This window comes from Sapajus apella, unplaced genomic scaffold (genome assembly GCF_009761245.1).
Source record: "Sapajus apella isolate SASKATOON/1434 unplaced genomic scaffold, GSC_monkey_1.0 scaffold12, whole genome shotgun sequence".
In the NCBI taxonomy this organism is placed as follows: domain Eukaryota; kingdom Metazoa; phylum Chordata; class Mammalia; order Primates; family Cebidae; genus Sapajus; species Sapajus apella.
The window spans coordinates 31,285,172-31,310,591 of record NW_022436952.1 but is presented as its reverse complement, the minus strand read 5'-3'; the positions used below and the strand labels follow the sequence as shown (position 1 = coordinate 31,310,591).

The 25,420-nt window shown below is 39.0% G+C and overlaps 2 protein-coding genes across 17 annotated transcripts in view; one reads left to right on the top strand and one right to left on the bottom strand.

Moving 5' to 3' along the window:
- The window catches only part of ACACA (acetyl-CoA carboxylase alpha), a 328,053-nt gene that overhangs the window by 125,895 nt on the left and 176,738 nt on the right, over positions 1-25,420 (top strand). For all 16 annotated transcript variants that reach the window (XR_004269722.1, XM_032280776.1, XM_032280784.1 and 13 more), the window contains 7 exons: positions 310-448; positions 5,990-6,099; positions 6,886-6,967; positions 9,975-10,073; positions 11,395-11,501; positions 15,104-15,214; positions 22,063-22,272. Coding sequence is in view for 15 of the 16 variants with exons in the window: in XM_032280776.1 (XP_032136667.1) it covers positions 310-448; positions 5,990-6,099; positions 6,886-6,967; positions 9,975-10,073; positions 11,395-11,501; positions 15,104-15,214; positions 22,063-22,272 (858 nt within the window). In the remaining variant the exon portion in view is untranslated. The remainder of the gene's footprint in view (positions 1-309; positions 449-5,989; positions 6,100-6,885; positions 6,968-9,974; positions 10,074-11,394; positions 11,502-15,103; positions 15,215-22,062; positions 22,273-25,420) is intronic.
- LOC116553361 (ethylmalonyl-CoA decarboxylase-like) lies at positions 8,526-9,452 on the bottom strand. Its single transcript, XM_032280793.1, has one exon. It carries the CDS (start codon positions 9,425-9,427, stop codon positions 9,023-9,025), a length of 405 nt encoding a protein of 134 aa, XP_032136684.1. The 5' UTR covers positions 9,428-9,452; the 3' UTR covers positions 8,526-9,022.

The window sequence follows — 25,420 nt, the reverse complement described above, 5'->3', positions numbered from 1 at the left end:
GTATGGTAGAATAATTCATAAACTTACAGGATTTGAGTAATTGTGACTTCTCCCTCAAAATAAATGAAGTTAGAAAGGAGTGTATTTTAGCTGGCACATACTCAAGTATTTGCTTAGCTAACATTTTAAGATATTGCTTGGCTGTGGAGAAGCCAGCTCCTAACAGTCTGGACCAGTAACAAGAATTCTTGGTTGAAAATATGACTTTTACACAGAAAGATAGATCTACAAAAATTTTTTCATCTCTTTTCCTCTGTTACTGCTTTTTTCTGCCCTTTCCTCCCATTCCCATCTCCTTCTGCCTCCCAGGTTCTTATTGCTAACAATGGCATTGCAGCAGTGAAATGCATGCGGTCTATCCGTAGGTGGTCTTATGAAATGTTTCGAAATGAACGTGCAATTCGATTTGTTGTTATGGTCACACCTGAAGACCTTAAAGCCAATGCAGGTGAGTTATTAAATGCATTATGAAAACATCACTCTGAAAACTAAAATCTGGAATAGCACAGTCTTTAAGTAGGAGACTGTTAACTTAGGGGGATTCCCAAACAAAGGACTTCCAAATAAAATCCTTTTAAAATAATTTCTGTTGAAAATGTGTCAGTAATAGGCATATAAATGTGATTGCATTATAGTTAACCTCAATACAAATTCCTGTGTTCTAGGGCTAAATAGGAAGAAATTTAACAAAAGTGTTGATTTGGGCTTTCAAGTGTTAAGTATTTGCTATGCCACATTCTTTGGAATGTGTAAGTGGAAAGATTTAGAAGGAAGTGTTTTCCTTATGAGTTATATTGAATTATAGAAAAACTCTGGGCTAAGATTTTTTTTTCTTCTCCTGAGGGAGACACCTCTTGGGACTGAAGTGTGTTTCACTCTGTAAATTCTTCTACATATTTGTTTTACAGAGATGGTTCTCTGTCTGATAGTTGTAGATAAAGACTATTGGTATAGCTGAAAGATGTGACTAGTCTTTCTTCTCCATACTTTTTATCACTAAGGTATAATCTCTTTTTTTAAGTTTTTAAATTTTTTTATTTTATAGCCATGTGTTGTCACTACTAAGGTATGATCTCTTAAGGTAGAGTACTCACAGGTGATGTGAAGAGCTATCTTTTTTTTTTTTTTTTTTTTTTTTTAAAATTAAGATGGAGTTTTGCTCTTGTTGCTCAGGCTGGAATGCAGTGATGCAATCTCGGCTCACTGCAACCTCTGACTCCCAGGTTCAAGCAATTCTCTTGCATCAGCCTCCCAAGTAGCTGGGATTATAGGCATGTGCCACCATGCCCGTCTAATTTTGTATTTTTAGTATAGACAGGGTTTCTCCATGTTGGTCAGGTTGGTTTTGTACTCCCGACCTCAGGTTATCCACCTGCCTCAGCCTCCCAAAGTGAGATTACAGGCGTGAGCCACCGCGCCTGGCCGAAGAGCTATCCTTTTTTACATTTTCTATATCTTTTACTCCTAGGAAGCTGGGGGGGGGGGGAAAGCTATTCTTTTATACTTACTTCAGTCTGTATATGTTCTTTCTTTGTTGATACAATGGCATTATGATTATTTCTAAGAAAGAAAGGTTATTATATAATCTTATTTAGAAATAGAGAAGTCACCAATTTATTAGACAGCAAATGTTATATATTAGGCCATTCTTCGATTGCTGTAAAGAAATACCTGAGACTGGGTAACTTGTAAAGAAAAGAGGTTTAATTGGCTCACGATTCTGCATGCTTTACAGGAAGCATGGTGCTGGTCTCCGCTCTGCTTCTGGGGAGGCCTCAGGAAACTTACTATCCTAGGGAAGGTGAAGGGGAAGTAGCCACATCACATAGCCAGAGCAGGAGCAAGACAGAGAATAGCGGGGAGGGTGCCACACACTTTTAAACAATCAGATCTCATATGAACTTAGAGTGATAATTCACTTATCATCAAGGAGATGGCCCACGCCGTTTATCAGGGAGCTGCCCTCATGATCCAAACACCTCCTACCAGGCCATATTTCTGAGATTGGGGATTACAATTCAACGTGAGATTTGGCCAGGACATATTCAAAATATATCATGTGATTGTGTGAAATCATTTAGATGCACACTTTCACATCTCTCTGCCACAGGTTTTGTACTTACAAAAGGAAGATTCTAATGTTTATTTCACTGGATAATTGTAAAGAGGAATCATCTATAATAAATACAAATTATCTTGCATGATTTCTTTTTCTTATTCATTTCTACCTGGTTCTCCAATTTATTCATTCATTTATTCACTTAACACAGAGACTCACAGTTTAATAAGATGTGATCTTTTTCTAGGAAACAATACAATGAGGTAGGTGCTATAAAAGAAACATGCACAGGGTCCTGTGAGAACACAGAGGTGAGACATCTAATTCTTGGGGGCAAGGTTAAGGGAAAGCTTCCTGAGGCTGGGTAGGGTGGCTCATGCCTGTAATCCCAGCACTCTGGGAGGCTGAAGTGGGCAGATCACTTGAGGTCGGGAGTGTGAGACCAGCCTGGCCAATATGATGAAACCCTGTCTCTACTAAAAATACACAAATTAGCTGGGCATGGTGATGGGTGCTGCAAATCCAGCTATTCAAGAGGCTGAAGTAGGAGAATCACTTTAACCCAGGAGGAGGAGGTTGTGGTGAGCTGAGATCACGCCACTGCATTCCAGCCTCGGCCACAAAGTGAGACTCTGTATTAAAGGGGGGAGAAAAAGAGAGAGAGAGAAAGCTTTCTGAAAGAGATAATGTCTAGCTAAGAATTAGTAATAGTGAAGCAATTGGGGGGAGAGAAAGATGTACCAGACAGAACAGCATATGCAAATGTATAAAGATATGACACAAGTGGTTTTCTAGAAATTACAGGTGGCTACATGCGATATAGTATTTGCCAAGGGGGGCCTTATTTTCCATCCTCAAAAGCATAGACTTTGTCTTTTGAGGAGAGAGAGAGAGAGAGAGAGAGAGAGAGAGAGAGAGAGAGAGAGAGTGTGTGTGTGTGTGTGTGTGTGTGTGTGTGTGTGTGTTGGACATCTAAGGATTTGCATTTTAAGTGAATGTGTTTTTTGATGTGTGTCTGTGTGTTTAACTATGTAAAAGTAGAAGATTATAATGAACCCCTTCCCACCTGTCTGTCATCTAATATCTATAATTATCAACTCATGGCTAATCTAGTTTCATCTATATTCTTTCCCCCGTACACAATTATTTTTATGTAAATCCTTGATACCTTATGATTCTTCATGTTATCTGTGAAGATACTCTACCTTAAGATTAAGAGGTTATACCTTAGTGATAAAAAATATGGAGGGCCAGGCATGGTGGCTCACACCTGTAATCTCAGCACTTTGGGAGGCCAACGCAAATGGATCACTTGAGCCCAGGAGTTCGAGGTCAGCCTGGACAGCATGGTGAAACTTTGTCTCTACAAAAAATGCAAAAATTAGTTGGGCATAGAGGCACATGCCTATAGTCCCAGCTACTCAGGAGGCTGAGGTGAGAGAATCACCTGAGCCCAGGAGGTCAAGGTTGCAGTAAGCCATGATCATGCTGCTGTGTTCCAGCCTAGGTGATAGATAAGTGAGACCCTGTCTCAAAAACAAACAAACAAAAAAGAAATCTAAACTAAAAGAATGCTAAAGATTTTTTTTTTTTTGACTTACAAAACTGGCAAAATTGAAAAGATTGATAATACCTAACATAGGTGAGAGTATTTGGTACCCATGTTGCTAGTGAGAGTCTGAAAATGTGAATACCTTTTGATCCAATAGTTTTATTGGTAGTAACATATTTTGTGGATATAATTGAACAGCTGTACAGGGATACACATTATTATTTTTCAAATTATAAATAATCTGTACTTCCATCGGTAAGTTAGTAGTCAAATGAATTATAGGCTATTGAAATATTAGGTATCCATAAAAATATTAAACATACATTGTGTGTATATATATATTAATCTTCACTAAAGTATAATAAACTGGTTGTCTTTGAGGTAGGACAATAGGTGATTTTGACTTTTTAAAATTTATTTATTTTTGTCATTCTGTCCGCCAGGCTGGAGTGCTGTGGCGTAATCTCAGCTCACTGCCACCTCCGCCTCCTGGGTTCAAGTGATTCTCATGCCTTAGCCTCCCAAGTGGCTGGGATTACAGGCGCCCACCACCATGTCCAGCTAATTTGTGTGTGTGTGTGTGTGTGTGTGTGTGTGTGTGTGTCTGTGTCTGTGTATTTTTTTGAGACAGAGTCTCATTGTGTTGCCCAGTGCAGTGGTGTGATCTTGGCTCACTGCAGCCACCGCCTCCCGGGTTCAAGTGATTCTCCCACTTCAGCCTCCTGAGTAGCTGGGACTACAGTTGTGTGCCACCATGCCGGGCTAATTTTTTGTGTTTTTGGTAGAGATGGGGTTTCACAGTGTTAGCCAGCATGACCTTGATCTCCTGACCTCATGATCTGCCTGCCTCAGCCTCGCAAAGTGCTGGTATTATAGGTGTGAGCCACCGCACCTGGCCAATTTTTGTAGTTTTATTAGAGACAGGGTTTTGCCATGTTGGCCAGACTGGTCTTGAACTCCTGACCTCAGGTGATCTACCCACCTTGGCCTCCCAAAGTGCTGGGATTACAGGTGTAAGCCACTGCGCCCAGCCAATTTTGACTTTTAAAAAATAGTATTGCTATATTCTGTTGTATTATCTAACATCATTTAATAATTTGCATGCTTTCCCTCCTATAATCAAAGAGAATAATAAACCTATTTTAATTTTGAAGAAATTATAGTGGATTTTTTTTTAGTATAATTTTTTTTTAGAAAGGACTTAAAATCTTTTAGAAATAAGAACAAGATAATTGCCATTCTGACTGGCATGAGGTGGTATCTCATTATGGTTTTGATTTGCATTTCTCTGATGATCAGCGATGTTGAGCTTTTTAAAAATATGTGTGTGGGCCACATAAATGTCCTCTTTTGAGAAGTGTCTGTTCATGTTCTTTGCTGTTGCATGTGGGCTTAATACCTAGGTGATGTGTATTAAGCCCTGCAACAAACCATCATGGCACATATTTACCTATGTAACAAACCTGGATGTCCTGCACATGTATCCTGGAACTTAAATTTTTAAAAAAGAATAAGATAAAAGAAATGTTTATAAATAATGGTGGAGGCTTGAGTTGAAATTTGAAAGCTAAAATAAATATATAAATGGTGGAAATGGACTTTGGGCAAGTTACTTAACTGTTCCAAGCCATCATTTTCTGTCACATATCATATGTAGGGTTGATGAGAGAATTAAATGAAACAATGTATATATAAAGTGCTAGTTACATTCCCCACATGTGGTAGCTCTTCTGTTACAATTGTCATTGCCAAAATAGGAAGATAGAGATGTTAGGTAACAAATTTGAAAGGGAATACTGTACAACAAATATATGTGAGAAGGTGGTTATCTTTCTAAAGTTTCTTTCAAATACCTGTTACCATCAGTATTCCAGATAAACTCTTTCCAGATACTCCTGTAACTAACCTTTCTTGTTTAGCCAGTTTGCAAACCATTCAGGCTGTCCTGTCTTTCTCCATTCTGTCAAGCTCTGTACCAGGAAAAGGGCTTTCTCTAGATCCAGTGTCCGTTAAAGACAAAGGATGGCAAGACTAGAACTTTTTCTCAGAATAGACTAATTGGAGTTGGGCCACTAACTGACAGACACATCAACCTTAATACAGAGGTCATAAAGATTCCTCAGAAAGATTACATAGTGAAATGTTGGAGACCTGCTGTTTTAGTATAAGAGCTTCTAAATACGGGATTAACTTGTATTAGTGCCTGTAACTTAACAAACTAAGAGCCTCCTACTAAATGGTCCTGGAAATTATCTTATTAATGCTCTTTGTCCTATGGTTACTTATGCTAGTCCCTGACCTTTACATAGTTTCACTGTGCAATTAAATTTCTGGAAAGAAAAATCATGTGTTCTCCATTAATTTGCTTGCATTTTCAGAATACATTAAGATGGCAGATCACTATGTGCCAGTGCCTGGAGGACCAAACAACAACAACTATGCAAATGTGGAGTTAATTCTTGATATTGCTAAAAGGATCCCAGTACAAGTAAGAGATGCCAATGTGTCCTTTAAAACCAAATTCAGCCATTTTATTGTTAGGCACATGGGGATATCCAGAGAAGAACATTTTTACAAAGCATCTTTTTTGAAAATTATTAAATGTCTGTATATGGGATAAGTAAACCACATAAGGAAAAGATGGAAATAATGGAATGACTAAAAAGAAAGTAAACCTAATACAAACAGAAGTTTTGGAATGGTCTTTCAGAGATTGTTTATTCTGGGTATGTCACCTTCAAGCCATCCCAGGTAAGTAAAAGTTACCTATTTCTTGTGGAATATTAGCCTAAATGATGGTTGTATATTAAAGAAGTAGGCTGTTTCTTCCCTGTCACGTTGTGTTAGTAAGTTTAGGGTAGGTACCTTAAAGCCCAAAGAGGAAAAACTCTAAACTTAAATGGCAGTGTAGTCAATAAAGATGTAATGGAATGGACAAAGTAATTGAATATGTGAAAGATAGCCAGTATTTCTAGAAAACGCCCTGTATAGCCTAGGTTATGAATTGAGTTTCCTAAAGAGCAACAAAAATAACTGCATCTTAATATCAATTTCAGCTTGGTTTTGACCCTCTCAGATATCTTGCCACAATGGACTACTTACTGTTACTCTATAAAAAGTTTGCCAACAATCAAGCATAGAAGCTGAATTAAGCATTAGGCTGCTGTGAAACTATTGTACCTCATGAAATAGGGTCAGCCTGAATAGGGAGTCATGCAGTTTGTGAGGGTTTTGTATGAATTTTAAGAATGAATTATATTGTATTCCCTTGCAGGCAGTGTGGGCTGGCTGGGGTCATGCTTCTGAGAATCCCAAGCTACCAGAACTTCTCTTGAAAAATGGCATTGCCTTCATGGGTAAGCTTGTCTGACATACTGTTCCTGTCTTTCTGTTTCTTTTTGTCAGTTTTGCCCACACTTGACTCTGTAGTCTGATTTTCTTCTGTTTAACATGTGCTGGACTCTCTCTCTTTTTTTTTTCTCAATTACTAACAGAGTAGCCCTCTTCATTTCTTGCGTTTTTTCATTTCTTATACCTTGCTTGTCTCACTTCTTCTTGATTTTGTTTTCTGTCCCTGAGTCCTTTCTCAGGAGGTATGGAGAAGGCTTTGGTTTCCAAAACACTGACCTTTTAAAACTTTGCAACTAACCTTAAGAAAGCATGCAGGAAAAGAACATGTTTTTAGATAGAGAAGATAATTGAATACTCAGGATGCCCTGGCAGTGTGCCCTTAAATATGAATCAGCACCTTTGCATTTAAGCATATAGGTTATACTCCTACTGGTGAGAGAGACTTCTTCTGACTTTCTGCTGTCATTATGGCAGAGAGAAAAACAGGTTATATAGCTTGAAGTATTTCTCTGTGTCACAATAAGGAGTATGTTTTATAAACCTTGTTAAAGATGATTCTCCTTTCTGAGTTCCCCTAAGACCAAGGAAGGTATAATATTTCAGACTTGAATCCTAAAGCTTTGTAGTCCTTATTTCAGGATATTGACTTAAGAGAAAAAAAAAAAAGAAGACTTTATTCATCTGGTATAGTTGGATCATGAAGAATGACAAAATTATAGCTAGATTTGTCAAGAATTTAATTCAACATATATTTATTGAGCTCTCTGCATCAAAAGCTTACTGCATTAGGTTTTATAGATGATACAAAGATAAGTCAGAACATAATAGTGCCCATAATCAATTTATTTATTTATTTATTTTTTATGTTGTACATTTTTATTACATTTACTTTTGAAAGATAGTTATACAAGAAGAAAGGTTGCTTTTCAGGAAAATATAGAAATCTGATGTAAAATGCAAATTTATGTTGCAGGATACTTCATGAATCCAAGTGGTTTCAATTTTAAAATTACATCAACAGTAGTTGTTTATTACTAGTTGGAAATTCCAGGGCACACAAATGAATGTCCAATTTGTAGAATCAGTTGACTCTCCATGACATGGCTACCACTGTTTAGTAGATATATATGTGTGTGTGTGTGTGTGTGTATATTTACATATATTAGATATTATATGTGTGTGTGTGTGTGTGTGTGTATATATATATTTTTTTTTTTTGAGACGGAATCTCGTTCTGTCACCCAGGCTAGAGTACAGTGGCATGGTATCAGCTCACTGCAACCTCCACCTCCTGGATTCAAGTTGATTCTCCTGCCTCAGCCTCCTGGGTAGCTATGATTACAGGTGCATGCCACCACACCTGGCTAATTTTTGTATTTTTAGCAGAGACGGGGTTTCACCCTGTTGGTCAGGCTGGTCTTGAACTCCTGACCTCGTGATCCGCCCACTTTGGCCTCCCAACGTGCTGGGACTACAGGAGTGAGCCTCCATACCTGGCCTAGTAGATAATTTAAAATAGAAAACTAATTACTGAAAAGATCAAATAAAGTTCCAAATTTGTAGTGGGTAGTGAGGTACGTCTTTTGAATTTTATTCCAGCTGTTTGGAGCAGAAGAAAATAATTGATCATGTCCTTTCTTATTTTCTTGTTCCCTGATCCTTTCCACTTTTGTTCTTTAACAGCAACACTCATTCAATTATTTTGGTAAATTATTTCCAGGTAAGACAACAAAAATTTTATGAAAAGTAACACCAGGAATAGGTTTTGTATAGAAGCTTTTCCTTTTAAACACTGCTCTTTGGTTATAGGCTAAGAATTATTATTGAAATTGACAGCAATAAGTTTTAAGCCAAAAGTGTATATTTTAACTAAATGTTCCAGATCACACAGTAAATATCCAAGTGAGTAACTGGTAAGAAATAAGGTGAATGAGTTCAATATTCAAAAGATGTCTGCATATTAATAGTAGCCTTCAAAGTAATTCTGATATTCATATTTATTATTTATTACATATTAGTTACTGGAGCTTTACTTGGAATACATCCACACGAAAAACAAGTTATTTATTAAATTTTCCTTTCTTAGCAATAGCCTCTAAAGTTGCAGGTCCACCCCAAACTGTTCCTAAAAGATCTCTTTCATTCTGTAATGCTTCCTCCAAATATAGCTCTCTGCCTGAAGAAACAGATTTCTTCAAAGCTCTAATTACTTCTGGTGGCCCTTGGATAAATTGCCTTAGCCATTCTTGTGCCTCTTCTAGAGATTTAGCTTCATCTGAAGACTGCAAGACCTCTTCAACCATTCCTATGTTTAGAGCGTTTTTTGAATCCAGTTTAAGGGCCCCACTCAACACTTTGAGAGCTTGTCTACTTCCGATTATTTCAACTAGCCGAGTGGTGCCACCCCAGCTTGGTATTATGCCCATCTCTTTGTGAACAAATCTGATCTTACTCTCTGGAGTCATTAACCAAATTCAGCGGTCCAGATTTCCCCAAATGCTCGTTCCTCCTCGGTATTCAGCCACTGGGTGGATCCGCACTGCAGGGCCTCCCTGCTCTGCTCTGGTGAGGCTTTTCTACCAGGCAAATACCTGCCCAGGAGCGCTCTCAGGATGCGTCACCCCAGCAAGCAGGAGTCCCCCTGCAGGGATGCTCCACAGGGCTAGGCAAACCACCTAAGAGAATTTTTCCCACCGTCTGCTACCGGAGACTTGCTTCCCGGCCAATGCACCAAAAATGTAGCAGGAGCGGCCTTGGGAAACAGATCTCTTGGACACTGAATACAGGAGGAAGGAGTTTATTCGGCGGGGACCAGGGTGGCATAGTTGCCTAACAGCCAAGCTCCCCTAACAAAAAAAAGCCATAATCAATTTATGATCTCCTTGATATGTGAGGGTTGGGGGGAGGACAAGACAAATAAATACATAAATAGCTATAATACAAGACAACTAGGTGTGCCAGAAATAAGTCCAAGGTGTTACAGTCAGGATTCTTTTCCTGTTTTGTTTTTAGGTCCTCCAAGCCAGGCCATGTGGGCTTTAGGGGATAAGATTGCATCTTCCATAGTGGCTCAAACTGCAGGTATCCCAACTCTTCCCTGGAGTGGCAGTGGTAAGAACCGAATTCTTGTTTGTATCTTGAAGTTCATAATAGCTCAATAGGGTATTTGGGACTTAACTTTTTTGAAAAAGTATTGGGATACTTGACAAGAAATGGAATGCTGGTTGAGTAATGGTACCTTGTCTCTCTTGGCTTAATTAATACACCTGTGATTCTTTTATCTTAGGAATATAAATTTAGTTCGAGGGACACAGATGCTAAATTGTGATCTGGAATGATCTTGTGAGTTAACTTGGAGAAACTCTGGGAAAACACATACATGGTTTTGTGGGTTTAGATGTGTTCTGGGTAGGCTAGAATCTTCCTCAGCGATAGGCTTCACTGGTGGAATTAGGTCTTCGGATCTGCCTGGGAGTAGCCTGGATCACTAGGAAAAACCTAAAACCCACTTACTCAAATGTTTACTTGCCAGTGTTTTCTTGATATCAACCCACAATCTGTTGACGATTTGCTTTGACTGTTTAAAACCATTCAACCTCTGTTGCCCTTGATGCAGAAAATGAGGCCAGCAATTAACTTTTCTTCTAGGCATGCCAGAGGGGCAAGAATTTTCAAAAAATGATTTATTCTCAACCACTCCCTTAAAGAGTTCCATGTGAGTTATTATAGCTGATAACAATACGAACTTTTTTTTTTTTTTCCCAGTACTCAAGCACTGGGAGCAGACATACACTAAAACCTCTTTTAAATGGGAATGACCATTGTCTTGAGGCTGAACAGATTTGAGCCCTTGTTAACTCTGGCTCTCCAGGGAGATCGCAATATCCTCTCCAGATCTGCTGGGTCAAATAGTTTAAAATAAAAGGTTGAATTTGTTCTTGTTTGAATGGAGAGGCTATAGCGTTCCTCTTGTGGCTGAGTACAGGGACATTCAGAGAGCATGGAATCATGACTCTGCTGAGGCCGATAAAACCGCCGTTTCTATTTCCAAGGGCTCATAAAGATTGAATTATTTCCTAGACCTCTTGGCCCTGGAGCAGGCCTGAACACACAGTTTGAAGGTATTTTGCCTGCTGAGTTGCTGTGAGAAGTATGCCATGCTCTTTTTTGTTTGTTTGTTTTGGTCTTGTATGTCTTTGCATTTTTATAAATTGCTCCCTGTTCGCTCGCCTGGCTTCTGCCAGCGTAAGAACCCAAGTTGCCAGGTCATGCTATGGCTAAATCCTGCTAACCCCAAGAACTGATCAGGGTTTATATGGCATCTTTCTTTCTCTCATCCACTCTCAGATTTGGATAAATATGATAGCAGGGCAGAAAATTGACAAGAGCAGAAGCTCTTGTAGCTGCCCTAAGTTGCTGTTGTCTATTGCAGGTCTTCGTGTGGACTGGCATGAAAATGATTTTTCAAAACGTATCTTAAATGTTCCCCAGGAGCTATATGAAAAAGGTTACGTGAAAGATGTGGATGATGGGCTACAGGTAGGTTACTAACTCCAGGGAGTCATACCTTTCAACTGACCAATTATAGTCGCAAATGTGGAGATTGGGAGCCTGGCTCATGATATATACCCAGAGTGGTGTTAGGGATGTAAGATCTGGAGGTGTAGTTTAAAGGTATAGAATACTCTGGTTTCTCTTTAGATTGCATACGTCTTTTGCGTTTTAAAAAGTATAGATTGAGGAAGTGATTTTAAATGTAAACAATCTAAATTTTGAAGCAGGCTGCTCATCTGAACAGAACATTTCTTAGGTGATTAAGTCAGACTTTTAAGGAGGTGCTGATTCTCCCTCCCTCTGTTAGTGTGGGAGGGCAGGGACAACAAACAATCACACTTTGTCCACTGCTTGAATTCAGAACCAAGAAGCCAGGAGGCAGAGATCAAACAGTCAGCTTTATTACAAGCAGAGATGTTGGTGAAAATGGCTTAAGTGTGTAGCAACAATCAGATTTGTAAACTGAACACCGGAGTTAAGCAGGCTCACTCACCTACTGGTTACTGGCAGTGCTGAATGACCACAGACTTCCCTCTACAGAGAGAGAGCTTATTTCAGCTTAGTGTATGGCTGAGAGCTGACAAAGAGCATATGTTTTGTGCAGTGGGCTGATCCCACAGGAGAAGAGACTGAGCTATGCATGTTCAGTCCCTTCTTCCAAATTGACCAATCACATAATTTATTATTTTTCCCTTTGAGAGGAGTAAGGGAGTGAGCTGAGAAGGACTGAAAGGGTGACTCTTAATTATTGTCCAGCCATATAGAAACGTGAACCTAGGCAAAAGGAGATCCTTTCCCCAGCATTACCTTTTTTTTCCTTATAGTTCCCTCCAATTTGTTCCCCTTTCACTTTTATAAATAGTATAAAGTGTTGGTTATGCCTCCAGGTATAATGAAAGATAATGAAAGAGGCTATTGTAGAAAAATACACTGCTTGAGTTCGACTTGTGTGGTATAAATTCAAGAGGGATGCTGAATGTTCAAATAATTTTGCTATACTGTTTGCATTTTAAGTTAAACATCTTATAATCTCCTTAATAAGAATTAATATTTTAATTGATTTGCAAATGCTTAATTTTGTTTGCTATAATTTGCCAAAGAGTAGAAGCTTAAGGAACTATTCTAGCTATTTTGCTTATCAACTGATATCCTTTTTTTTTTTTCTGGTTATAAACAGGATTTCCTGGTAGAAAAATTTGAAAAGCCAAAGATGATGATAAAGCCATATGTAAACACACCATTCAAAGATAATACTTATTAACAGATTCATATTTTTTTCATCCTTTTTCAAACTCGTAGATTTATATTGTATAAAAATCTTTATTAATAGATTCCTATACTTAAAAGTATGATACTTAAAAATTTTGGGTCTTACTATATGTATTATTTGGTAATCGTAATACTTTTTTCTACTTAGTATTTTTTGTTCTTCCATCTCTCTGTTCCTTACTTAATATTATATTAAAGTGTTAAAATTCTTCCAAATATTTTTAATGGGCGACCTGTGACTAAATCTTTCATATATGTGTATATAATTATTATTATTTTTTGAGACAGAGTCTCACTCTGTCGCTAGGCTGGAGTGCAGTGGCGTGATCTTCAGCTCACTGCAACCTCTGCCTTCTGGGTTCAACCAATTCTCCTGCCTCAGCCTCCTGAGTAGCTGAGACTACAGGTACACATCACCATGCCCAGCTAATTTTTGTATTTTTAGTAGAGATGGGGTTTCACCATGTTGATCAGGATGGTCTCGTTCTCTTGACCTCGTGATCTGCCCATCTCGGCCTCCCAAAGTGCTGGGATTATAGGCTGAGCCACCGTGCCCAGCCCGCTTTCATATATTTTTAAAAGGCCTACCTTCTTACTGACCTCCTGTGGGATACCCTTTTTTTTTTTTCAAGTCTTTCATCACACTTGTACTATCTCTTTGATCATCTATCACTCAGCAATTGAGTTCATCATACTAATGATGTTTATGTAAGCATAGAAAAGGGTAGAGATAAGGAAACACTAGAAGAGGTGAGACTGCGAGTGAAAGATTTTCATTCCTAATTGAGTGATATAGGTTAAAAATTGAAATCTTCTTTTTTCTGAGTGATACTTTTTTTTCGAGTTGGAGTCTCACTCTGTTGCCCAGGCTGGAGTGCAGTGGTGCCATCTTGGCTCACTGCAACCTCCACTTTCCAGGTTCAAGTGATTTCCTGCCCCAGCCTCCCAAGTAGCTGGGATTATAGGTGCCCACCACCATGCCTAGCTAATTTTTGTATTTTTAGTAGAGACAGAGTTTCACCAAGTTTGCCTGGCTGGTGTCAAACTCCTGAGTGATCCACCCACCTTGACCTCCCAGAGTGCTAGGATTACACTGAGGCACCGTGCCAGGCCTGCTGATACATTTTAAAGATATAATGTAGCAAAACCTTAAAAGACTGGAATATTTTGACAAAGGAATGACTTGGTTATTTTATTTATTTAGTTAGTTAGTTAGCTTTGAGAGGGAGTCTTGCTCTGTCACCCAGGCTGGAATGCAATGTTGCAATCTCAGCTCATTGCAACCTCTGCCTCCCAGATTCAAGCCATTCTTCTGCCTCAGCTTCCAGAGTAGCTGGGATTACAGACATGTGCCACCATGCCCGGCTAATTTTTGTATTTTTAGTAGAGGTGGGGTTTTGCCATGTTGGCCAGGCTGGTCTTGAACTCCTGACCTCAGGTAATTCGCCTGCCTTGGCCTCCCAAAGTGTTGGGATTACAGGCGTGAGCCACCGCACCCAGCCTTATTTTGTTTTAATATTTTTTGAGACAGAGTCTCACTTTGTTGCCCAAGCTGGAATGCAGTGGCACGATCTTGGCTCATTGCAACTTCTGCCTCCCGGATTCAAGCAATTGTCGTGCCTCAGCCTCCCAAGTACCTGGGGTTACAGGCATGTGCCACCATGCCTGGCTAATTTTTTGTATTTTTAATAGAGACAGGGGTTTCATCATTTTGTCCAGGCTGATCTCAAACTCCTGACCTCAGATGATCTGCCCACCTCAGCCTCCCAAAGTGTTGGGATTACAGGTATGAGCCACTGTGCCCAGCCTCATATCAGCTTATTTTAAGTGAACTTCTTATGTCTTTTTTTTTTTTTAAATTATGGGTAATATGTGGATACCTGCATACTCTAAGCAAGAAATTCCAATGATGCAGAAATATATACCGTAAAAAAGGAAAGTTTTATATACACCTACCTTTATTTTCTAAATCATTGCTAGTATGTACTCTGGACTTTACTTCTTTGCACTTACATATGTGGGTATATAAATGCATATATAATTTTGTTTTTTGCCTATATGACATTACTTTAGATTGAACCATATGAAATTGCCTATATTCAGTCATTTTTAAAAATCTATGAAAAAGGCAATTTCTTTTGGGTCAACCTAATACTACAAATATTGTTCTACTATTTATGTTTTCACCTAATAGCATATCTTGCAGATCTTTCTATTTTACTGTATTTAGACTTACTAAATGACTTAAAGGGAGAAAATACCAGTTTTCTCCTTCCCTGGTAATAACACTGTATCTTCTATTTTTTTTTTTATTAAAGGCAGCTGAAGAGGTTGGATATCCAGTAATGATCAAGGCCTCAGAAGGAGGAGGAGGGAAGGGAATTAGAAAAGTCAACAATGCAGATGACTTCCCTAACCTCTTCAGACAGGTAGAGTACAAACTGTTGTTTGTTTGAACTAACATGTATACCAGAGATACACGATTTAACTCATACTTTAATTTGGATGTCCAGAAAATATTTAATTTTTAATTTGGTCTATAGCTAATTGTCTTTCTTTGTAGTTTCTACCGGCATATTAGCAGAGAAAAAAGGTTAATGAAATGTCCAACTCAATTTTAAGTTTTATTTAATTAGGTAATTCAAACAGTTATTCTGTCTTATATAAACGTGCTCAGTTTCTCAGATAGCTTTTCCTTACATGGTGCATATGGCTTATAGGATCTCATAATGGCAAAGAAAAATCAATACCTTTCTGTATTTTTGTGCCCCTGTTCTGCTGACTTTGTAGATAATGTGTGGTATCGTGGTATGATACTGATATGGTTGTTCTTGGCTTGGTCAGGCCCAGGCTTTCTGACTGACTTTTTTCTACTTTAGTTCACATTGCCTAGAGACCTCTGAGTTTCTATCATATGTTCCATCTAGCCTGCTGTCCCAGCAGTCTATACTCTAGCCTGTGCTGCATGGCCACCACACCCTGGCACAGTAATCCTCTGGGAGACCCACAGTATATAAGAACTGAGAGTGACTCAGGAAAGCTCAATGTCGGAATTCTCTGCCTTACCCTCTGCTTTGCAGCCAAGTTGATGTGGCCGTACTAAACACTGGTTGTAGAGAAGGCCACAGAAGCGATGTCTTTTTAGAATCTTAGAGAGAGAAAAGGGAGACAGGGCTCTCTTTTTGTTTCATCCTCAGAGTTATGCTCACATACTTAACTCACTTCTTTTTTTCTCCTTCCAATACATAGTAAACGATGTGTCAAAAAATGGAGATTTGGAACAGAAGTCTGCCTTTTTCATGCTCCTAGCTTCCCCTTTTTTTCAGTTTTCTCATCATCATCTACTTTGCACTTCTTTTACTAGTGTGCCATGCCACCTTTTATTTGACTTCTTTTTTTTTGTTAAAACATTTAGCTGCAAGCTCCTTGCTTCACTGTCAAGAGTGAAAAAGAAAAACTTATGAGCTGGGTCTTCCATGATTTGATATACAGATGGTCCCCAACTTAAAATTTCAACTTACAAATTTTCAACTTTACAACGGTGTGCAAGTGATAATGCATTCAGTATAAATCTTACTTTGAGTACCCATACAGCTATTGTTTTTCACTGTCAGTGCAATATTCAGTAAACTGCATGAGATAGTCAGCACTTTATTGTAATATAGGCTTTGTGTTAGATGATTTTTCCAACTTAGGCTGATGTGTTTTAAGCACATTTAAGTTAGGCTAGACGAAGCTATGATGTTCATTAGGTTAAGTATATTAAATGCAATTTTGACTTACCACATTTTCCACTTACGTTGAGTTTATTGGGACATAACCTTATTGTAAGTCAAAGAGCATCTATACTAGATAAAGGAAGTGATAAAGGTGTTGTCTTGGCCGGGCTTGGTGGCTCATGCCTATAATCCTAGCACGTTGGGAGTCTAAGGCAGGAGGATTGCTTGAAGCCAGGAATTTCAGATCAGCGTGGAAAACAAAGTGAGACTCTGTCTCTACAAAAAAAAAAAAATTAAAATAAATAAATAATTAAATAAGGTATTGTTTTGCTACATTATTCTCTTTTAAATGTCAGAAACTGAATATTACCTTGCTTTTTTTGTTGTTGTTGTTATTTTTTCATTAAATTCTGTTTTCATGAGTAGATCAGTGACTCAGAGGGTCTAGTGAAAAGGCCTTTGCTCTTAGAAGCAAAAAGAAAAAAAAAAGGCATGTTAATTAATGTTAATTCTTACAGACATTTCAAAACTACTCATTACTATGGAATTGAATAGTGGAAAAGTCTAAAACACTAAGGGGCGGTTTTCTGTGAAAGTCCTTAAGTTTCAATACTGATTGGGTGAATAGACTAATCCTCCCATTGGGAACAAACTAGAAAAGCTGAACCAGATTTCTTTAAAAAAAAAAAAAAATGTGTGTATGTGTATGTGTGTACACATATGTACATATATGTTTTAAGGCAGTGAGGAATTCTGGGGCTAACAAATAGGAGAAAAAGGAAACCCAGAGATGTGAGCCTGACATATCAGGCTACTTTTCCCCTAGATATATCATCTATTCAAGAAGAAGCACCTGAAAGACTGATTAATTTTCAACAGTCTTCAAAGACTAAGAGGGCTTCCTGAAGAAGGGTGCCCTGGAAAACCTCCCACATTTTAGGTTGGGATCCTTAAGAACTGACTACATCATGGGAGAAGGGGTGAACTGGAAATAGATTAGCCCTCACAGGGACTATGTCTTGGCTTCAAAACATTCAACCTCTGATTTAAGCAAGATGTTATAGGATTGCTAGTGCTTCTAGACACCTGCAGGAAGCAAATGTAAATCCTTTCCAGAGAAAGATACATCTAGAACTTAAAATTATTTCTATTAATTTTTCTTGCAGCATATCAACCACTCAATTGAAAACAGGCTATAGGCCAGGGATAGTGGCTCATGCCTGTAATCCCAGCACTTTGGGAGGCTGAGACGAGTGGATCACCTGAGGTCAGGAGTTCAAGACCAGCCTGATCAACATGGAGAAACCTCGTCTCTACTAAAAATACAAAATTAGCTGGGTGTGGTGGTGCATGCCTGTAATCCCAGCTACTTGGGAGGCTGAGGCAGGAGAATTGCTTGAACTCAGGAGGCAGAAGTTGCAGTGAGCTGAGATTGCATCTTTGCACTCCAGACTGGGCAACAAGAGTGAAACTCCATCTCAAAAAAAAAAAAAAAAAAAAAAAAAAAATAGGCATATAAAATTATTGTGCCACTGTACTTCAGTCTGAGTAACAAAGTAAGACCCTGTCTCAAAAATAAAAGTCAATGTAATATAGGAGTTTAATATTATAGCGTATTAGATGCGGTTGAAGAGAATTAGTAACTGGCACTGGAGACTGAGATAGGAGAATCCCTTGAGCCCAGGAGTTTGAGGCTGCAGTGAGCTGTGGTCCTGCCACTGTACTGTAGCCTGGGTGACAAAACAAACAAACATGGAAAAAGATTAGAGAATTAATAACTGGTAAGTAGATCAGAAGGAAATTCAGATTGAAGCATGAAGAGAGATAAAAGGATGAAAAACAGAGCAGTATGCGAGATTATTTGCAAGATGATCATGATAACTCTTTCTGTTTGTATCTACACTGTGCACCATTATTTTGCAGCTCCTCCTTTCAAGAAGTAGAGTCTTTTTTTTTCCCAACCCTTGAATTTCAGCTGGCCTTTTGACTTGTTTTTGCCAACAGAATGTGGCAGAAGTGACGTATGACTTCTGAAACCTAAACTTCAAATGGTTTTGTAGTTGCTGCCCTTGCAGTCTTGAAGTGAGCCCTCAGACTACCATATGAAGAGCCCATTCTGGCCTACTGGAGAAAGAGAGGTCACATGAGCAGAGATGAGTTGTCCCAGCTAAAGCCTCCTAGTCCTACTAGCTGACAATCAGCAGGACCACCTTTGAGACATGTAAATGAGACCATATTTTACCATCTAACCTCAGTTGGGCTGCCAGATGACTGTAGCTGCATGAGTTACTCCAGGCAAGATCAGAAGAACTGCCGCTTGTGCCCAGTTCAAAATGCTGATCCACACACTCATGAGCAAATAAAATGGTTGCTATACCAAGTCACTAAGATTTTGGTAGTTTGTTAGGTATTAATGGATAATTGACACAGAAATTGATACCTAAAGGTATGCTATTGTCATAACAAAAAGTAAAACACATGACATTGACTTTAAAACTGGCTCATAGGTGTAGGCTGGAAAATTGGTGAGGAGGACGTTCATGAACTGGAGGAATGATGAACTGTTAAGGGAGGCTGGGAAAGCAGCATAGTAATTGTTTTTGGAGTCTGGAAAAAAGACCCATGTAATAATGGAACAATTGGCAAAGAATGTTATCTGAGGTATCTTGGAAGATAAAGAATATATTTAATGAAGTAATGGATCTGGTTAAGGAGCTCTCTACAAGTGTTTAAAGTATCTGTGGAGTGCTTCTAGTTGCTTATACTAAGAAACTATAAAAGAGAGGTGAGCTAAAGAAGATATTTTGCTTGCAAGCAGGATTTATAGAAATGTACATGACCCAGAACTTGTTGAAAATAGAATTGTTTCTCATTCCCAGTCTCGCCAGCTGCCAAAAGATTTGCAAAGTAAAAAATGCCTCAGAGTAAAGACCAAGTCAAGAGTGCCTGTGACTTTAAGGCCTCAGAAATAGCTAAATTATTAGCTAGTAAATTACCCTTTCAGCTAGAAATATGCTTCTAAGTTGTTTTTTTTTGTTGTTGTTTGTTTGTTTGTTTGTTTTTGAGACAGTCTCACTCTGTTGCCCAGGCTAGAATGCAGTGCTGTGATCTCGGCTCACTACAGCCTCCACCTCCTGGATTCAAGCAATTCTCCTGCCTTAGCCTCCCAAATAGCTGGGATTACAGGTGCCCACCACAGTGCCTGGCTAGTTTTTGTGTTTTTGGTAGAGATGGGGTTTTACCATGTTGCCCAGGCTGGTCTCAAACTCCTGACATCAGGTAATCCTCCCACCTTGGCCTCCCAAAGTGCTGGGATTATAGGTGTGAGCCACCACACCTGGCCCTAAGTATCTTAAGGGTACTGTCTTACAGGAACCTGACATGCCCAAAGTATAGAGAGGTCTATGCAGACATGAGTTGTGGATGTGTCTTTTTGGGTGTCATATTGGAAAATGATTCATAGGAAACCCACAAAGTTGTCAAGAGACTTGTGTGGATGAATGCACCAAGGGACTGAAAGGGCCAGAAACAGTTCAAAATAAAAAGTGACCTCTGAGTTTTCAACTTTTATGCACAGGAAGCAGACAGAAAGCTATTCAACTGTAAAGAGCTGTCATTTCAAATAAAAAAAGAGATTTCTCAGAGAGTAGAGTCAGGAGCCCAGAGGGCAGAGCTAAGAGCAGGGGATGTGATGGATTAAGGACCCACTCCCAGGAAACCAAACTAGACCCTAAAAAACAAAACAAAGCAAAAAACATTTCCTGACTCTGGAGTAAGGGAATCTGACAACATGTACCTATCCAGATTTCAGAATTGCAATGGACCAGTGACTACTATGTTTCTCTTATTTATCCCTCTTTGAACAGGAATCTCATTTGCAGTTATTCTCTCCCAATATCATCATTAAATATTGGGAGTGTTGGGGCAGATAACTTGTCTTTTTAGTTCCCAGGTCTTTGGATCAAGAGAAACTATACCTGTGGAGCTGCACGCAAGAACCTCATTTTCTTCTGGACATGACTCATGAGAAAATGGACGTCAAGCCCAATGCCATGATTGGATGAGACTATGGGGGTCTTGGGAGGGGGTGAATCTGTTTTGCATGTGGGAGGTATGTGAATTATTGTGGCCATAGGGTAGACCATAGTAAGTTGTTTGCAAGAGATGGGCCCAATAACTCCTCCCATTCCTGTATGTACACCCTTTGCAATGTGACTTTGCTGTTCCTCCCTTCCAGGAGTGGCATCTATTTCCCCACCCCTTGAAGCTTAGCTGGCTTTTGTGGCTTGCTTTGACCATTAGAACGTGGCCAAAGTGATGTATAAATTCTAGAGCCTAGACCTCAAGAGGCCATACAGCTTCTGTGTTCACCCTCTTGGAACATAGCACTGAAGAAGCCTGGTCTAGCCTATTGGAGGATGAGAAGCCATATGCAATGGAGCCATATGTAGTGAAGATGAACAATTTCTGTTGAGACTCCCTAGACCTACCAGCCAGCAGTCAGCATGAATCATCAGACATTTGAGTGAGAATGTTCCACCCTACTCAAGCCATCAGATGATATGTATATAAGTGCAAGATTGGAAGAACTGCCCAGATGAAGACGGCATCATAAAAGGTTGATGTTCTAAGCAGGCCACTGAGTTTTGAGATGACTTGCTTCATGGCAAAACAGCATAAAAGACATGTGGGGTACAGTGAAATGGTCTAACATCATGTGCTTTAAGTCTCAGAGGAGAAGAGAAAGAGAATGGAGCAGAAGCAATATTTGAGGAAATGATGAAGCAGAAGCCATATTTGAAGAGAGAAAGGCTAAGGATTTCTTTGAACAGATAAAAGATACCAAGGAAGTTTCAAAAATCACTATGAACCTTAAGCAGGACAAATACAGAGAACCACATCTACGCTTATCAGAGTAAATCTACCACTGTACCCCCTACAAAAGAGAGAAAATCTTAAAGCAGCTGATGAAAAAGATTGCTTTCAAAACAGTAGCAATAAGATTGACAGTTGACATCTCAGTATCTCAGTAGAAACAGTGAAAGCAAAAATCATTGGGATTCTTTTTAAAGTGCTGAGAAAAAAAATAGTTGCCATTTTAGAATTCTGTCTCCAGTGGCAATGTTCTTCAAAACTAAAGATGAAAGTCCTTTGGCTGCAACAATACCATATATAATATAATGTGAACCAGCAAAGTATCTTGCCTGAAACAAGTTGTACATTTGTTTGTACAGAATACAGGATGACAGTATTTTGCCGTGTTGGATTTGTGTATGTGTCTGTGTTTTTAAATATTTAGTTGTTTACCTTCGAGATGCACCAGATGTTCCTTTGTTTTTACATTCATCAATTAATATTGATTATGTAAGAATGCAGCATCTTAAAGATATTGAAGATGACAGGATGGACTGTATTTCATTCACTTTTGTATTTTACTGATTAACATGGTCCCTGACACTTCTGGACCTCTGCTTGTTGAAATCAAAGCAGCTTATCAAGATAAATAGAATGTTTAAAATGTAAGAATTGGGTTTTTTTCTTCCCTTTTTCTAATACAGGTTCAGGCTGAAGTTCCTGGATCTCCTATATTTGTGATGAGGTTAGCCAAACAATCTCGTCATCTGGAGGTGCAGATCTTAGCGGACCAATATGGCAATGCTATCTCTTTGTTTGGTCGTGATTGCTCTGTACAACGCAGACATCAGAAGATTATTGAAGAGGCACCTGCTGCTATTGCTACTCCAGCAGTATTTGAACACATGGAACAGGTACATATATTAAAAGGCTTGTAATTTATGTTTTCTTACACAGAACATTTTTCATTCAGTTCATGTACCAATCTGAGAATAATGGGATTTTAAGCAACAATTCTGAATAATTAATAAAATTATATCCTTTTCTTAGAGAAAAAAAATTTACTGTTCTCCCATTGAGAGATCGTCAAGGAACATGTCAAGCTCTAAAAGTAGTTAACACTTTCTAACAAAAGTCAGTGTAACATTTTGAGTAGGGATAAAGAAGAGAAATGCTTTGAAATTTTTAATCTTGTGATTAATTTTTTTTTTTTTTTTTTTTTTTAGAAGGAGTCTTGCTCTGTCACCAGGCTAGAGTTACAGTAGCATGATCTTGGCTCACTGCAACCTCTGCCTCCCGGTGTCAAGCAATTCTCCTGCCTCAGCCTCCCGAATAGCTGGGACTACAGGCGCGTGCCACCAGGCCCAGCTAATTTTTGCATTTTTAGTAGACACGGGTTTCACCGTGTTGGCCAGGATGGTCTCAATCTCATGACCTCATCATGATCTGCCTGCCTCAGACTCCCAGAGTGCTCTGATTATAGGCATGAGCCACTGGGCCCAGCCATGATTGATTTTTTAAGAAGCTCATAATCAGGTAGTTTCATTTACTGGGTTGATTATCATCAAGTCTTAAGTTGAATTTAATCAAGTCTATTATCTTTTTTGGAAATCCTCTAAATATCTTGAGTTCATACATTCTATCTTTTTGTATAGAAAACAGTTTCTCAAAGTCACGAAGAATGCCTTGGGCATAATTGTAGTTTAAAGACCTGAACATAGTCTTTTCTAGAGTCCAGACCCTGTCTTTTCATCAAAATATATTCTTGAAAATATATTTAATGTGTGTTAGAAGTTTATTTCCTATGTTGTGTATATATTAAGATGTACTCTTGAACTGCTATAATAAAGATGCCTTCAAAATACAGTGACTTGGTTGGGCATGGTGGCTCTTGCCTATAATTCCAGCACTTTGGGAGGTTAAGGGGGACAGATCACTTGAGCCTGGAATTCGAGACCAGCCTGGGCAATATGGTGAAGCCCCGTCTCTACTAAAAATACAAAAATTAGCTGAGTGTTGTGGCACACATCTGTAGTCTCATCTGCTTGAGAGGCTGAGGTGGGAAGATCACTTGAGCCTGGGAGGTCAAAGTTTCTGTGAGCCTTGATCGTGCCACTGCACTCCAACCAGGGTGACAGAGCAAGAAGCTATCTCAAAACAAATAAATAAGGAAAATACAGTGGCTTAAACAAGGCATAAGTTTCAGAGATGAGCTGGTACCAGAAACAGGTTTATTGCTCACCTGTTGCCTGTTTTTGTAAATAAAATTTTATTGGAGCACAATGATGCTTATTTGTTTATGTATTATTTATGGCTGCTTTATTGTTACAAGGTAGAATTGAATAGTTGTGACAGGCTATATTGCCCAATCTGGCTCTTTACCAAAAAAGGTTCCCAAACTTTGCTCTCAGACATTGTCATCTTTGTGACTGAGCTAACTCACACAAGATTATATTCACATTGTGTCCTCTGGGAGGAAGAGACGGACATGGAGGGCAAGCATATGGAAGCATGATCTGGAAGTCACATACATCACTTCTCACATTCCGTTGGACAAAATTCAGTTACACAATTATACCTAGCCCAAAAGATGCTAGGTATTGAGGTCACTAACTAGGTGACCATGTGCTCAGCAAAAATTTCTATTTTATTCCTAAAATGATGAAGTAGAGAAAAGTCACTGGAGGACATTTAATAATCTGTGCCTCAGTCTGCTCCTCTGGCTACCCATTATCCTTTCACATCCTTTTTCCTACTCTTAGAGCACACTTAGCCTTCCCCAAGGAAGACAGCCTGAAGTCTTCCTTGTAACTAGTAACAGGATGGGTTATTCCTGCAGGTGATTTCGGATCTCTATATGATGTACATTCCTCTCCATTAGATATGTATGTGACTTTTCATGGGCCAGCAACCCAAAATACAAGTTATTTACCCCTTGTCATTCCTCCCCTGCCCTCACCATAAACCCAATATACAATGATGAGAACAGGATAACTCCCATTTGGAAAAATGAAAAATACATAGCAATCATTGGTTCATAGCAGTTATCAAATCCTCCTTTCTGGGTAGGAATTGTGATGATTCTCTGCTGAATAGTAGAATACTATCTCAATTAGGCCTTGTGGCTGTCCCTGGTTCTGCTACTGCACACTCCAAAGAAGTACGATAAGTGAGTAAATTTCTTGGTCATTGTCCTTCAAGACACCTGATACTGTTCTCTGGGAAGTTCTTCCCTGTTAGTTTTCTCTGTGAGCTGGGCTTTGGAGACTATGCCTTCTTTGGCAGAACTTTCACAACCCACTTCCTTTTTGTGTAGGATTGAGGGCACAAATATTATCCCAATCATCAATTGCAGGCTTTTGAAGGCCAGGTTTGTGGTTTGTTTAGAAATACAATTCATTCAAATACTTACTAAGCTTCTGGGCTATTTGTTTGCAATCAGCTTTGGGTTGGATTAACCATACTCAAAGATTTTTTCTAGGTATAGAAACTTTTCTTCTATTATTTACTGGCTTCTGTGCTTAGCCCGTCTCTCTTGCCTTGATTTAATATTGGCTATCTTGGGGCCAGCTGAAACTAAAGCAGCACATTTAATCTGATCTTTGACACTGAGATACTTCAGGATGATAATCTCATTTGCTGTTTTGGGGGTTACAAAAGAAGTTGGCTTTTTCGGCACTCTGACCCTCTCAGACCATCTTTCTTAAGATTTAGTGGGTGTGTGGTCAGTATTTCAAGTTATTGTAGGAAACAGTTTGCCAAAACTTGTATTATGCCTACAAGGAACTTACCGCCTTTCTAGCCAGCAGTATCTTTCTCTGCTACCTACTACTCTTTTGCTAAGCTAGCATCTTATATTTTAATTCTTTTTGACCATCAACATTCTACCTGCACTTAATTCCTTTATCAATTAGGAACTGCTTAACAAAAAGGTCCAAAAAACACAGTGGGCCCCCCAAAAATGGAATTTTATTTTTCTCCCGTCCCAGTCTGAGGTGAGCTTTTCAGGGCTGGTGGAAGTTTTTTATTCCGTGAGGGCATCTTGCAATTCAGGTACTTTGC